Source organism: Atractosteus spatula, chromosome 17 (assembly GCF_055471065.1).
Source record: "Atractosteus spatula isolate fAtrSpa1 chromosome 17, fAtrSpa1.hap1, whole genome shotgun sequence".
In the NCBI taxonomy this organism is placed as follows: Eukaryota; Metazoa; Chordata; class Actinopteri; order Semionotiformes; family Lepisosteidae; genus Atractosteus; species Atractosteus spatula.
The window spans coordinates 6,654,510-6,670,568 of record NC_142722.1 but is presented as its reverse complement, the minus strand read 5'-3'; the positions used below and the strand labels follow the sequence as shown (position 1 = coordinate 6,670,568).

The 16,059-nt window shown below is 40.8% G+C and overlaps 1 protein-coding gene across 2 annotated transcripts in view; it reads right to left on the bottom strand.

Annotated features, from left to right (window-relative positions):
* LOC148818961 (uncharacterized) overlaps nt 1-12,264 on the bottom strand; it is a 30,198-nt gene extending 17,934 nt beyond the window's left edge. For both annotated transcript variants that reach the window (XM_088935871.1, XM_088935870.1), the window contains exon 1: nt 12,135-12,264. In XM_088935871.1, coding sequence (XP_088791997.1) covers nt 12,135-12,224 — 90 coding nt within the window. In that variant the 5' untranslated portion in view covers nt 12,225-12,264. The remainder of the gene's footprint in view (nt 1-12,134) is intronic.
* Nucleotides 12,265-16,059: the final 3,795 nt, after the last annotated feature.

The following is a 16,059-nucleotide window of genomic DNA, read 5'->3' as shown; positions in this document are numbered from 1 at the left end:
ACCAAAAAATGTGATTTTAGACATTTTTTATTGTTTTTGAATCTTTAATGGTTCTTTAAATAGAGACAGAATTCTCCCCTCCATTTAAAACCAAACCAGATTTTTTTAAAGCACTACTTTTATTTTTTTATTTTAACCTTAAATCAAAGTCGTTAAGACAGCCCCGAACAGAAATCAGGATTGCTGGGTGTAGAGTCATCAATTACAAATGCATCTTCATGGGACAACAGTAAGAAAACAAGTCTTAATATAAGCTCAATGATGGTGGCCAGGATGGTAAGTTTTCCCTTAAGGGGTTTGCAACACTGAAAGCTTTTAATTAGAAAATGTTTGACTATCTAATTTAATAAAAGTACAGCACATTTTTTTCTGTTACAGTGGCACTGGAATCTGCAGGAACATAACCAGGAAACCATACCAGCAACCATTTATCACATGTCCACTTCCTAAGGAGCGAGGAAATCATGAGGTATAGAGCACTATGTTTCAAAGAGAATTTGAAATATTCTGTTTTTTGGTATATGCTTAAGGACGACAACGCTAACAAGTTTGTTCTTATCACTGTAGGTCCTAACAGCTACTGATTCTGAAATCACGTTTGCACTGACACACTGATGCGAGACTGTAAAAAAATAAAGAAGTTCTAAAAAGACTCAACACCACATATGATGGACCTTTCATGGCAAAAACTGTATCTACAAAGCGAAATCCTGCCAAGCCCAATTCTTGAAAGTCCTGTGTGGAATTCTCTGCAGGGTTCAGAAAACCAAGCTCTTCTGTCACTGATACGCCAATTGGTGTTTTGAAAAAACAGACAGATAAAAACAAGAGAGCTACAGCCTGTGATGTGACAGAACAAACGTAGCTGTGCTGCTTCCACCTGGGTTTATATGTTTTTTAGAAGAGGAGATACCATTCAAAATGTTTGCTATGGCTGCAAAACACCAAGAACTGATTAGAGAAACACATTTCCTCTTTTTCAACAGCAAGCAGACCAAGATTTATTTACAATTTCTTGACTTGATCACTTCATGATTATAATTTCCACTTGCATTAGATGCAGCAGTAAAGCTTTGGATTAAGATTCATAAATATGAATTCAAGACATATCCTATCAAATATCAATTCATCACAAAAGGTTCTATAATGTTAAAGTATCTATACATACAGACTAATGATCACACCAACACAAATTATGATTCAAACCCTAAAAATGCCTTCATAACTCTCTACAGAACCTCAGTTTGTAGCAAATTATTGATTAATAGAAAATCTATTTATCTTTCATATATGTTACTTAATCTAAAATGTGACCAAAGCAACTGCATTAGTTATAACTCTGATTAGTTATCTAACTGTATTATACTTGCTTAATAACAACACAACCAGCCCAGTTTTTAACATAGTAAAACAAAGACAACAGACAAAATACCTAGACTACATACCAGATGAATAGAACTATTTAGGTACAAGAAAGAGGTTCTGGTGAATTTGTTTATGTAATTATTTTGACATCTTCTTCTTCAATCAATCCTAAAAAAAATAAGTAAGAGTCCAAAGTTCTGTGATTAAACAAGAAGAAAAAAATGCTCATCTGAAATACAGCTAATATTTACCAAGGCAGATATTTAAAAAAACTTGAACTGTCCTGAAAACAAACTGCTTTTCTGTAAGAAAATATGTGCTGGGCTGAACTCTTCACCCTCTATTTCTGTCGGGATATCAAAGATGCACACTGCTTGCTTGCACAACCCAGGGGAGGTATTTCTTCAGCCATGCTGCCTTTTAATTCTTTCCAGGTGTGAGGAGCCGGGGAGACTTCTGTGAGTAAATTGATTTCAGATGTCCTCTGCACTGCTTTTTAAACTCAGCCATTCTAGAGAGTCCTGCATTTATTAGGACCCTTTCCTGTATGCCGTATCTACAAACAGCTGGAAGTCATGAGAAAAAGTTCAGGGTTGTTTAAACTCAACAGGTACAGAGCCTGGCTGTCTCTAAATACAGTAGATAGCCTTCAGAACAGTGATAACAGAACACTGAGGAAATGCTGAAGGACCCAGAGACACCTGTATATAGGATGTTGGCGCTGAAGAAGGGCCTGATGCAGACAGTATGTAGAATGTCTGTCACCCTGTTTGAAAAGTAGTCAATTTCCACTGTTTCGTGGGCATGCATAATTAATATACAAGATTTTAAAACAGTGAGCCACTTAATGAAAAGAATGGATAGAATCTCACTGTGTCTCAAAACAGCCACAAGGTGCTGAGGTCACAAGGGTTATCGGTGGTGAGCCATTTTTATTACTTCCTGAAGTGCTTAGATTATTTTAAATAATAGTAAAACTTTAGTATTTCACAATTCATTTGAGAACAAATTCTCATTTACAATTGATAGGACAGAGGGTATCCATTGAGACAGCAGGGCATTTTCTGGAGCAACCTTAGTTGAATACCTTACTCAAGGGTACAACAACAGCCTGTCACATCCCACATGACAGTCCTGATTATTGTGCTCTACCACTAGTTCACTGAAATTCACTATCAGTATGAAGATCTAAGGCTCCAAACCTATGCTGCTACACCCATTCTTCAAATGTTCACATTACACAGACACAGCTGGAGGCTGGTGAATGTTTGCTTTGCTACTGTACATTTGCATTGCTACATATCAGACCCCCACTTCAAAGCGGCTCTCTGTGAAAAGGGATGTTATGAGGGGCAGAGATGTACCAGCACTCTCACATCTCTCTGATAGAAAAACCAACCCCCACACTCACACCTCTCCAGTTCCCTTGACCTGAATGGGTCTCTGTTAACAAAGTTATTTCATCAGCTGCATCAGGAGAGGGAAGAGAGTTCTTTTCCCGAGAAATGTAACAGCTCTGAGCTGTATCAGCAACCACTGATATTTTTTTAAAAAGAAGTATTCTTGCCAACTGATGTCCAAAGTCCTTAAGGGTTTTCATATGCTCTACAGTGCCTATAAGCCTGTAGCGAAAAAAGTTTAAACAATAGTTTAAGAACTCTTATCCCCAGTCACATCTAGCTGACCTTCTTGGTGATCCATGAAGGAAATTATTATTATTATTATGTTTCAAAGAAATATTGTGTTCATCTTGAAAGATGAACTTTTAGATAAGGTTATATAATCTAAAAGAGACATTGCTCGATTTGGAAAGGGTGGATAAGGAGGGTGAGCACCTTGTTTGAATGGATTTAAAAGATGTGTATTAATCCATACAGAGACCGTGAGGCTGATTTACACTACAGTCCCTGCAATCTCTTACTGTACTACACACTTCTGCAATTGGAGAGTCTCATCAACGGAGTGGCTAAAGCAACCACAGCCTTTAACAATAATAATAATTAATAATAATTCCTTGCACTTATATAGTGCCCTTCTGGACACTCCACTCAAAGTGCTTTACAGGTAATGGGGACTCCCCTCCACCAGTGTGCAGCCCCACCAGTACACCACAGACCAGCTATCAGTGGGGAAGAGAACAGAATGATGAAGCCAGTTCAGAGATGGGAATTATTAGGAGGCCATGATTGGTAAAGGCCAATGGGAATTTTGGCCAGGACACTGGGGTAACACTCCTACTCTTTTTGAGAGGCACCGTGGGATTTTTAATGACCACAGAGAGTCAGGACCTCGGTTTTATATCTCATCCAAAGGACTGCGCCTTTTTACAGCATAGTGTCCCCATCACTATACTGGGGCATTAGAACTCACACAGACCATAGGGAGAGTGCCCCCTTCTGGTCCCACTAACACCTCTTCCAGGAGCAACCTTAGTTTTTCCCAGGACATTTCCCATCTGGGTACTGACCCGGCTCACATTTGCTTAGCTTCAGTGGGCTGCCAGTTGTGAGTTGCAGGGTGATATGGCTGTTGGCTTTTCAGAATAAGAAGATCTTGTTGTTGTGCAGGAGGAATACCACATGAGAAGAAAGAAGTGAGTGGACTACTATTCCCTACAAGATGTTATTAATCGCCACTAATTGAATTACATCCAGTGAATTTCTTGGTGTTGCCTTGTGAAAGCCCAGCTCAAAAATTCCTGATCCAAGCTGTCCTTCAGACTTTGGTCCCTCCCAAACCTGGAACGATCACAACCACCGTCAAGTGTATAATCTCAGAGCAGCTCTTGTTATTTACTACAAGGGGGAGATTCACTGATCTGAGACTCATTCAGTCAGCTTGGGAATGTGATAGTAAGAATAGTAGGAATCCCATAGACTCTACAGCACTTTCATTCACGAAAACAGGCGGCTTCTCATGCTGGCCTTTCCAGAGGTCGGATGCCGTTCTAGGCAAAAACAATGCATAATCTGATTTTGTTTCTAAAATGTTACACAGTATATTACAGAAGGGCATGAATAACTTCACCAAGGGAACTTAAGCTTAGTACACTGACAGATTGGCCAAGTTCTCAGAGCAAGTACTGGAGAGAATGTACTCCTGGAACCCTGCTTGAAATTTCACTCTTTGTTATGAAGCTGTAGTTCACACATTTTTTTGACATGCAAGTCAAAGATTATGTACATGACCAATGCAAAGACATTCTGATATTTCATACATTTTATGGTTAATATCTGTGCCACAGAAACACAGTACCACAATTATAATTGTACCACCAGAGTAGGGCATCTGTTCATCTGTGTTCTGCATGGTAGAATAAACATGAATAGGTTTCAGAATGCCACCATGTAATTGGAAGACAACATTCTTATAATGCCAAGCATCCCAGATCCTCTGCAAACATGGACCTAAACTAATAAGGCAGTAATTAAAAATTAAGGTTTTTCTCATGATAAAAATACTCTGCAGTGCCATTTCCTTACAGTTTTACCATACAAAACAAGACTGATATCCTTGAGTGAAACAGGATCTACTGGCTCTTTTGCCAATACAGTGGGTACGGGAGATCTTTCAGAATTACTCATTGGCAATTCCTTGCATAAGCAGTAGATCATGTAAATAGGCTGTTTGAACTTTTGGATTTAGACAAAGACACAGCATTGAAACCTTTGTTAAGACAGTGAATGACTCGCTGATGCTTACTGCCTGTAACACCTCTTCCACAGGTGTCCTTGGTGTAGTGTTTATCACATGTTGCTTCTCACACAAACGGTCCCCAGTTTGAAACTGTGGGGAAACACACTTTCCTGTTCAGCCAACTTGCTTGACTTGGATGTTAAACACTTCTGGATTCTGGAACAGTTTACCCATTCGTGTTGTTAAAGTCACTACTCTGGTTCCATTCAAGAAACAAGATTAGTTTATTATTTAGCCACTATCTACCAAAACTGGTGGAATGGTCTCCTCTTTTTTGCATACTTTCTGATGTTGTTATATTGTCCTCCTTCTGGACTTAAGAGCAACTTTTGATACTGACAATAAAGACATTCCACTGGATTGTCTAGGGATTGTTGGTACTGTTTTTTGTTGATTTGACTCCTGTTTGTGTCCGATTTACTTAGGATATCCATAGGATTCTCTGCAAGGTCTTCTACTATTCAATATTCATGCAGATCTGCACTTAACACATATCAAGATTAAGATTAGGATGCAATTTTCTTTACCTATGTTAAACTATGATAAGACTGAGGATTTGCTTAATGCCTCTTAATAACTGCTATGGAAAGTAATTGAACTTACTGTTGAAAAGAAAAATAATTCATCTCTTGGTGCTATTTTTGAGCATGTGTTGATTAGAAAGATCACCAGTTTATCATTTTGCCATCTATATAATAGTGCCCAATCCCCAATCAATGTCCTTGCTATCATGCCAAAGAAGTGATACATAGACAGATTATACCGCTTTCATAACTTACTTAGGTATTTAGATATTAAATAGGGTTCAGTATGCTGGGATTTCTGCAGTTTGCACACTAAAACTCCTCATCCTCAGTGCCTAAGTCCTGTGCTTCATTAATTGTATTGGCTACCTGAGAGATACAGAGTGAATCTAAAGTCCTCTTGCTCTTATATAAAGAACTAAATCGTCTAGCTCCCGGTTAACTTTAGGAGTCACGGTCTAACTATAGGCTTCAAACAGACCTTTCTGTTGTCCAGCACCATTGCCTACATCCTTCAGAGACAGATTTCTTTTCCACTATTAAGTATAGACATCTTTTTCAGATTCCATGTGTTGTGTGTTCTGAAATGAATACGGAAATGCGTATAGAAAAAGCCTACAGGGTTCACCTCTAGGCCTATCCATTTATCTCAGCCTTCTGGCAGCAGAGGCACTTTCAAGTTTGGGATTCGCAGTCTGAAACCCATTGTTTAAGGTAAGACATAAGAAGAAGAAGAAGAACCAGAAGAAAAATGTATGGTATTTGCATTTGTATTGTGCTTTTCAACATTGGTTGTAATAACTGCTATTTAAGACTGACGTCAATGAGTGAGCATTAGTAGGATTCAGCCCAGCTCTACAGTGGATTTAACTTTAAGACAGGGGATTTACTGGCAGCTGTTAGTTCCAGAAAATATGATTTGGGTACAGGTTCTGAGGTCAGACAAGTCTGTTCATAATGCAATAGACTTGTTCGGTCTTAAAACTTTAACTGGATATGTCACTAAACTGTATTGGATTGCTAATAAAGGCTAATCGCTTCATAGCAACCGAAGGAATTTTCTTTCTCTTAATTAAGCTTGTACTTTGACATGGCTATTTTTCAAATTTGGCATTATTTTATGGTATGAAAGATGTGATGCAATTCTGGGGATTATTATTACATGATACTTGCCATGATAGATTTTTTCAGCATGTGAGTGAGTAGTGCAGAATGGAAAATGAAACGGGAGGCATCTTCAGTGTGAAAACAACCTCCCCCTCTAAACAACGCACATCCACTGACAATATTCACTCCGTCTAGGCATTATTATTGAAGGAAAAATAAGAATGACAATCTTTGTCTGAACAGGGATTATTGGAAACTAAAACCCATGAAATGAGATAGTCTTCCCCACAAAGTACTGCATGTACTGTTCTCCTTTTACTGCTCCCATCACATGACATGTTTCTGAGCTGCACGTTGTAGGATGCCACTGCCAGGGCTGACAAGACAGCCCAAGCGATCCTGCAGCCCAGCGCTCTGCCTCTCACATGCACGAACGCCCCTGGCTTTGTCAGAAACAGCCTCTGTGGGCCCCAGAGAAGGGGGGCGGCGGCTCGTCCCTGCGAGCGTTAGTTACCAGTTGTGGGAGGAACCGTGCTCGAGCTCGGTTCCGCGCCGACCCGCCCGGGCCGCAGCCAGCGCCGGGAAGGACCGTCGAGTTATTCAGGCCCACCTACCCCCACTCCCCCTCGCCCCTTCCTGTGCACACTTCGCTTGAGTCCACAGATCCCCCGGTTAATCCACACACTACTGCTTCTGAGAGCTTCGCCTAGCGCAAGGCAACTCGTCTCCAGCCAGGGAACTGGTTTGCTTTCAGATCCCGAGGGCTCTAGAACCTTTCTTCCACAGCTGCCCAGGGCCCTGATACATGAACCCCCTACTTACTGCATACCTTCCTCATGATGTCAGCCTCCCCATGTGTCTCCCTCTATGCCATGACCATGGGTGTACTGGGGGTGGGCTTACAAACCATGGGCGCTGTGCCATCTTTCATTAGAGGGACCTTTTTCATCATCCAGGACATCTGCTTCCCAAAACATACGGGACCCATTCACACGAGGGCTCCCACCCACCCCCTCCATCTCACAGCTAAATAACGGAGTTCAGGACTCTTTTAATCTTCCCCCAACGCCAATACATTTCTTGCTTGTTCAAAAACATCCATCTCAGTAATTGTGTAATGAGAGACATTTTACACTGGCCTAAATAATAACTTCCTATTTTGACAGAGATGGAAATACTGTATTATGGCAACATACGAACAATACTTTGTGACTGACCTGGTTTGTGATGGTAGCAAAACAGCTACTATTAATTAATCCATTATTGATGGTCTTAAATAATTATTTTCCTGCAAACCGCATTTTGCATTCTGTAACACACCAACGTAAAAAAAAAATGTTTTTCTTATCTAGATGAATTAAGGAAACACGTTTTATTTTCTCTTTCTTTATGCTGCATGTGATGTCAGTATGATTATTTTCCAGTATGCCTGTCAGTGGTCCTGCTAGGCTATCTGATAACTCAAATGTGTGTGTGTGTGTGTTGTGTTGCACTACTTTGTTTAGGTGCCTGTGTGCTCAAGAACTCTCTAGGTTTAAACTGGCTTCATGACTTTTAATACTCTGTAATCTGGATAAGTTTTGAAAAGTCGGCTTTGAATTTTCTCTGGGTTTTCTAATTAGCATACTTCAACAGCCACTGAAATATTTTGAATGCAACCAACAGAATGAATTTAAAAGAATGATATTATTGGTTTTTAGGGGGCTACGACAGACTGAACGTGGCCGTCACATGAACACTCACATTCCTCCAATGCCACAGCTATTTTCTTTGTTTATGGTGGCTGAGGGGGGTTACAAATTAGTAATGCATTCTAATTAGCTTTGCTTTCACTGTTTATGCCTTGTTTCTTTTAAGATAATTGAGCACAGTAATGGAATACAGGAGTGGGCAGGCATTTTAATCCAGGTGTTAGTTCTCAGCACAATAATCTTTTCCAGATCTGGAATGTCGTCTAAATACATCCAACACAATTGACCCTTCCGAATCACAATGACATTAAAACCCTTAGTGGCAGCACTCAGCATCTTCACTACAAAGAGCAGAAGCTTTCAACTCAGTAAGGCTTTACTGTGAAAATGGCATCTACTCACTGGACTCGGCCTTATACTGCATTGCCTTTTAAAAGTTGATAACTTTTGAATTTAAAAGCGAAAACCAGATGGATGTTTCATTCACACTCGCCTTAGTCCTTCCCAAAACGTACCTACATACAAAACAAATACATAATTTAGCCTGACTCCTCAAGCAGATAATTGCAAAGAAAGCTGGCAAAGTAAAGTTAAAGTTGTGTCTTTTGCAGCTCAATAAACAAGAGGGTTTGTTGCACATTTATCAAACCACCCAAGCCCCCTTTTTTCTACAGCAATGGGATGTCCTAATTACTAACATGGCGCAAAAAGAGAGAATATTCAGGACACTTCACAATGGAGAGTGTTAGTACATCACGCAAAGAAGCAGGGGGCAATTAACACGCATTCTCACACTGTTTAAAAATGGCCAACGCATAACAGTCTGTATACTGTACAGTATATTGTATATATATAGTATAGTATATAGTATGTGTACATTTCAAAAGTATTTATTTAATGCTGTTTTGGTTCTGTAGCAGGAGAAGTCACATGATTCTATACAGGGATAGAGAAGCTGCAAATCACCCATTATCTCATGACCAGAACAGAAACGTTCTCTTCGCATTGAAACTGAACATTCTACATAACCTGGGGTCAAAAGACCCTCAGTTTTAATGGCACTGGCTGGACTGAGATCTGTTAACGCCCACCCCCATTGTTAATTAACGATACACTTACCATGCCTTAGGCGTATGGAAATGAAGCATTGTTCTTCCCATGGATCCTGTGCTATCACTCTTAAAATAAAGTAAACAATCTGTTTCGAACGTAATAATAAACACATTTAGCTCCTTTCTGAAGTGACAAAGCAAAGGCAAAACTCAAACCCAAGAGCTCCTGAAGACTGAATATTCCCAAATTGTAGCTGACCATTCCATTGGCAATGACTTCTTGCCCTTTTTTCTCATGTTTCCCAGCTGAAGGCTGAGTTAACTTTTTGGACCAGAAGTGTAAAGTGTGCCCAGATGGTAAGGTCATGCAAAGAGGTCTTTAAAGGTAGGGAGGGGACATCAAAAAGTCAGGAGGGTCCAGGATCCTGTCTATTTACATTGAAGCAATGAACTGTGGGTGACTCTCCTGGCTAAATAGACAGCAAAATTAAGTATATGACCTGTCAGGAGACAGACTGCTCAATCTTGCTTGGGACCTCTCTCTGCGAAGCAGCAACCTGCTATGTCTTAGTCAGCATGCAGAAGGAAACCTGGAATCGGTGCCAGGACATTTGAGACAGGGAGTTGCTGCATTAAATACAAAGACAGTTGAGCTCTTTCATGGAAAGAAAGCACGACAATTTAAACATATTCGCCAAGGTAATGTGTGATCAATATGTAAACTACATCCCCTTCAAGTCAAGCAACTGAGCCCTTTAACCAAGACAATTCAGGGAAAACGATGTTTCTAGGAGACGTGAGATTGTCTGCCAAAGAGCATTATAAACCAATGTTACACAAAGTTATTTTAACGTGTTAAAAGTGTGTTTTCCTGTAATATGTCAATGATAGTTTTACTACTGCCACTTAATTGGCTTAATTGGTGGAGCCTAGTTTGTCTCCTGATGTCTTAACTGTCAAAACTGATGGACACACCTCTAATTTGCTAAGAATGAACATCACCTGAAGTGCCCTTAATCGTTTGTATTGTGCCATCAACATTCTGGGTGTATTGTATTATATACCAAAGATTTCTGTCTATGGTTATATTTATATATACCTGATCTGAAAATTTGAATCCATGACTGTCACATTGGCTAAGGTATCCCCTGTACATAAAGTATCACCAAAGTCACACTACCGACTTGACTGGCAGTCCTTTGGGGAACAGACTGGGAACAGAAGAATATATGCTTCTTTACACAAAGGAGTGTGGGGGTCTGGAACAGGTTATTCAGTCATATTCTTTCCTGAGAGATCCTGAGAGCAATTAGCTTCTAAGAATCCAAACAGGCTAATACAGGTTAAATGGCCTTCTTGTAAGCTTATGAGAGGAGTCCGAATGCGTACTGGTTGGGAAGAGTGGTGAGCTGGAGCTGCTCAATGTGTTTCTAATTTGAATGGCCCACATACCAGACCGAAATCACAGGAGAGCTGGAAAACAAGGATACACTGCGATACAGCCCAGCTGTTCACAAAACACCCAAGGAAAGGATGTCGGATTTAAATAAGAATAATATAGTTCACAGAGGACAGAAACGTGTATTAGTCATCTCGGTGCAATATTCAGTACATGCATGGCTGTAATAACAAGCAAACAAAAATAACTGTGCATTATTCTAATCATCCCAAGTGCCCTGCGTACAGTATGTGATGCGCTGTGCGCTTCTTCGGCTACGATCACTCCAATTGGAGATAACGGTGGGCACACTGCGTAGCACGAACAGCTGGACCTGAACTGTTATTGAACATCTGCTGAGTCTTTTCCCGGGGGACTAGTGGAGTAAACAGAAAAGTGAGGCGGAGAAAGAATCCCCAGCCAAACATTACGAGTCTACCAAAAAAGCAACGCGATCACAGACGGTACGACTCGTCTCAGAGGCAGCGCAGCCTCTGAAGCCTTTTGGAGCTAATTGTCCTGGCTTTACTGTCAACTTACCAGATCCCCACTGAGTTTTAATAAGACTTTGTGCTCCATAGTGTCTAGGTGTGAATATCTCATTAGAGCTTTCGTTTGAAGTCCTGTAGCGCAGCCTTGTCATTGAGCACACTAACTGCTATTTACAGCAAACAGTTTTTGCTCGTTATCTTAAACCCCCGAGCCTTCTCAAAAAGGAGGGGGGAAAAAAGCTTTTAAAGAAAGAAAAACGGTTGCACATGACCACTTTTCTGGGATAGCGAATATCAAAACATTTACTTATCAGCTGGAGAAGTCTGCCTCACGGGACTGGGCTCCGATAACGTACAGAATTTCTACAGCAAATGCGACTTAAATTTCAGAAAATGCAAAACACATTTGGCACAGTCTCTGGGCTCACAACGCATTCCCCCGTGCTACGCAATACGACATATCGTGTAGGACGTTGGACAAAAAAAAAAAGAATTCGAGTTTCAAAAATTTAAAATGGTAATTGCATTGCCTATGAACATCATGTGTGAAAAAAATGTTATTTTTTCCGACCTGGCAGACACGAACATGTCTATACATTAGAACAATCAGAACACTCTTGAGAATGTTGTCATTGACTGTTCAAGTTCGTATGCCAGTTTTCTGGATTAGCTCCGGCTGAAAGACTCTCTGTAGACATTGCTCCCCATTAACAACAGCAAAATTGAAATGATTAAAAGTTAACTTTTCATTTAAGGCTTTCATTACTTACTTTATGCCCTCCAGCTCCCGAAACCCATAGAAGAGAAGCTGTCATTATGACCGGTGCCCACTTATGGGTGTTTCGCTTATTTTTCTCCATGTTGTCTCCTTGCCCGGTATTACGCGAAGGACCGACGCTCCTGCTCTCACACTCTCCCCTGCTTGCTCGAGCTCTCCATTCACCTGGATCGTCCGGGGGCGCGCCCACAGAGTTCGGGGACCCGCACGCACCACAGGGGAGGAGGAGGAGGCGCGTTCACGGGCTTAGGAAGCCCAATTAAAAAGTACTGGGAAAAAAAAACAGGACGCGGAGTTAGGAGTGCTGTAGCGCAATGCGGAGCTAACGGTGAGGCAGGACGGTTTTTGAAAACTAAAGCTTTGTAACTGAAATATATTCCTGACCCAAGTGCTAGTTATGAAATTGCTTTACTAGTATCTATCCATCTTTTCCCGAGCGGTGAGCACTTAATAAAATAACTTTTTTTTGACGTTATTCACGCTTTAAATACTCTTTCATTCGGTTTAACTCTTTGCAGTTGTGCAGTTTGTGTGGTGTTCGGTCAATTCATTATATCGCAGATAAAGTTAGGTATTAGGTATTAGGTATCCCCCGCTGTGTCGCGGGAGAGCAGGGTTCGATTCCCCGACGGAGAGGCAAAACAGTCTTCAAACACTCCCCTCCCTCCGGGGAGTGAATAAATCATCAGTCCGACGAGATAAGAGAATTGTTTTTAATTGCATTGTCGTACAAGATTGGATTGCCGTTTTATCTGTCCGCGTCTTCAAAGATGTTTTGGACGAAGTAATGGTGATCAGACTGTAGTGGGCATACCGTTCGTAACCATCGATTTTGTAGTGCAGAAACTCGGCAATGTCACAGAAATATACGCTGGTGGGTGCGAATTCCTTATATACAAACTTAATCACTGTGCACATTCACTTAAGTTACGTTAACATCGCATTTCTGTTTCGCCAAGAGAGGACGTAATTGCCCGTCCTAACACAAATAAACAACAACTTGACGTACATGGTGGTCTTAAATTTGCCGAATGACATGGTTTTGGGGGCAGAGAGTTGCTGGTTAAATGACTTGTTGCAAAAATACTGCGTCTGCAGGATGTGTTCGATGTCCAAGTTTCAACCCCAGTAGACGGCAAGGACTCGAGTAAAGACCAGGTTGACAAACTGCCCGACGTATGTGGGAGGACCCGGGCAGAACATCGCACCGAAAGCGGCGCTTCTAAAAAACAGCGGGGATCTCCTCTCATGTGGATGCGTGTGGCCCGAGCAGAGGGCGGTGGGCAGTGACATCGGTAAATTACAGAGGGATGGTTTGTCTCTTATTCCACTATTTAAGAGAACCGCCTTAATAGAAGGAGGGAACAACGATGCTGTGGAAAAGCATGTTTTACGAATGACGGGGGAAACCGTCAAGCGCCTATTTGTACGCAGTAATGTACAAAGCAGTTAATGGCAGGGCACCAAGATGGCCAGGAAACATATTTGAGAGTTAAAGACGTTCGAGCAGGGAGCTGCGTCAGCATGCCTAGGCTGCAAAGGAACAAGTAAAGCTAAATACAAGCTAAATATGCTTGTATTTAGCTCCTCTCCAAAGGCTTATTCCAGGCTGAAAAGAAAACGAGACACGTTTTGGCTTCAGCATGGAATAAACCGTTACTTGTTCTTTGGTATATTTGTGAGTTAGCTCACACTTTTATTGGTCAGTACTACACAGTGATGTCGGACACATTGTCAGACATGCCCAGAGTGCCAGAAGACTAGAGCTGTCCCTAGATCCGACAGAGCGCCTTCCAACCTCAAGCGAACTCAATAGCTATGGGCATTGATGGACCTCTGGAGAAAAGTAGTTCTGGGTACCAGTTTCTATTAGTAATCTGTGCCTACACACCGTTTCCTAGAGGCATTTAATACTTTCAAAACACATCTATGTCCAAAACCTATCTGCTCTAGCCACCCTAGTAACCTAGATGTGACATCTAATGTACATACCAACAGCAATGCCAGACCAGGCTGTCCACTGGCGGAAATAGCATCTACAACATGCACGATATAGCTATTAAAACTTGGTGTATACAAAAAATATTTCTACATGATACTAGTGTGTGGCACAGATAAGAACAACAGACCGTTAACTACATGCTTTTCAATTTCCCCAGCAGTTTCAGATGGGTCCAGGACAGGCAACGGCACATATATTTATGTGTTCCTTGTTGTAGGAAAAGAGGCCTATTGTAGTGCAAAGCCTCAGAGTGTCTTGCTTTTTGTCATTCTTTGCATTAATGGTTGACAACTATACCTAAATTGGTCTAGATGGTTCTGTTCAGAAAAACTCTCTGTACTTATCTTGATGCTAAGCCCGTTCCAGGGAGAAGGGATTTAAGGGCAGACATTAGGACCCCCCTAGTTGAGAAGTCATTGGGATCAAGTGTCAAAAAGTAATTACTTAACCTTTCACCTCTGGAAGCCCTTGATTGGAATTCTGTTCGGCTCCCAGTAGATGAGTCGGCTTTGATCCTGTTGGAGATTTTGCTGCAGTGACAGTGACTCAGATGCAGTGTCAAACACAGTGGGAAAATGCAACAGACAGCACAGCTATAAGAGCCATTGTTATCAACTTCAACAACACGGCTAAGTAGCACACTCCCACAACCCTTTGCGTAAAGAAATGCCTCCTGTTCTCTGTGTCAAATACACTTTTGCGTGGTTTCCATGTACATCCACTGGTTTGTATTTCACTGTTCATTTGGTAAAACAATCCACTGGGTTCACTTTGACAGTGCCTTTGGGAATTGTGGATGCTTGTATTTAGCTCCTCTCCAAAGGCTTCTGTGTTCAAGACTAAAAAGCTTCACTTGTTTTAGCTTTATTGTTATCGTTAATAGTTTAGAACTAATACACTAATGTATAGAGAACTGATCATGTTAAATTATTATATGACCAAAAATCGATTGCTGGTCAGAATTATCAAAGGAAATCGCTTAAAAATGTCCTCAGTTATACTCGCTATTGATGAAGTGCTGTAAACATCACCATCTACTGGAAAGAAGTGGAATCTCTCCCTTTCCCGAGCAGCGAAGTGCTTCATTCCCTTCATCAGTCGGAAGGATATTGCGAAACTGGGGACTGGGATTTGGTGATTTCTTAAATAATTAATTCATCTTAGTTTATCAGTCATTGGAGCTGAGGATTAAAGGATCGCCACTCTGGGCACAACTCACGGAACACGTCTTGAAAAAATGAGAGACCAAATTAAAATTAATTGGAACATAACTCCCAAGTATTTTAAGCAGATTTGCTGTTCAAGAGATTATTTTTTTTCTAGAACTATTAAATAATGTAGCCACGTTGCCATACCACACCAAGGTTTGGACATTTTTTAGACCTTACACCCCGGACTGGACACCTGTTAGAAGAAACCGTCTTTTATTATCGACAGTCTATCTGAACTCACTCTGTATTTAAGTTAATTCGGTATACTGTGCGCAGAAAATACATTTGAATTTCAGCGGAAGCAAAAGTAATGTGCCAAGTATTGTACAAGATTAAAATAGTAAAAAATAATCTGTAGCAGGTCGTTAATAGGATTAAAATAAAATGAATTAGCAATGCTATTTACTGGTAGCTCGATTTTGCAGTACGGGACAAAATGTCCAGTAAACCACTAATCACATTGTTTGCTGACCTTAAACAGCTTTTTGCGAATTTAGCAGGCAACGACATCAAGTCTGAATGAAATTGTGAACATTCCTAACGGTTTACCATATGCAATAAGGTAATTAAAGTACTATAACTCATTTTAAAAAATGAAAGTATCTTGACTGGGATTAAAATAATTTTCTAGCACGTTTTAGAATTGAACATTTATATCAGTGGCTGTACATGTGGACAAATGCTAAGAGAAGTGTTAGAGCCGG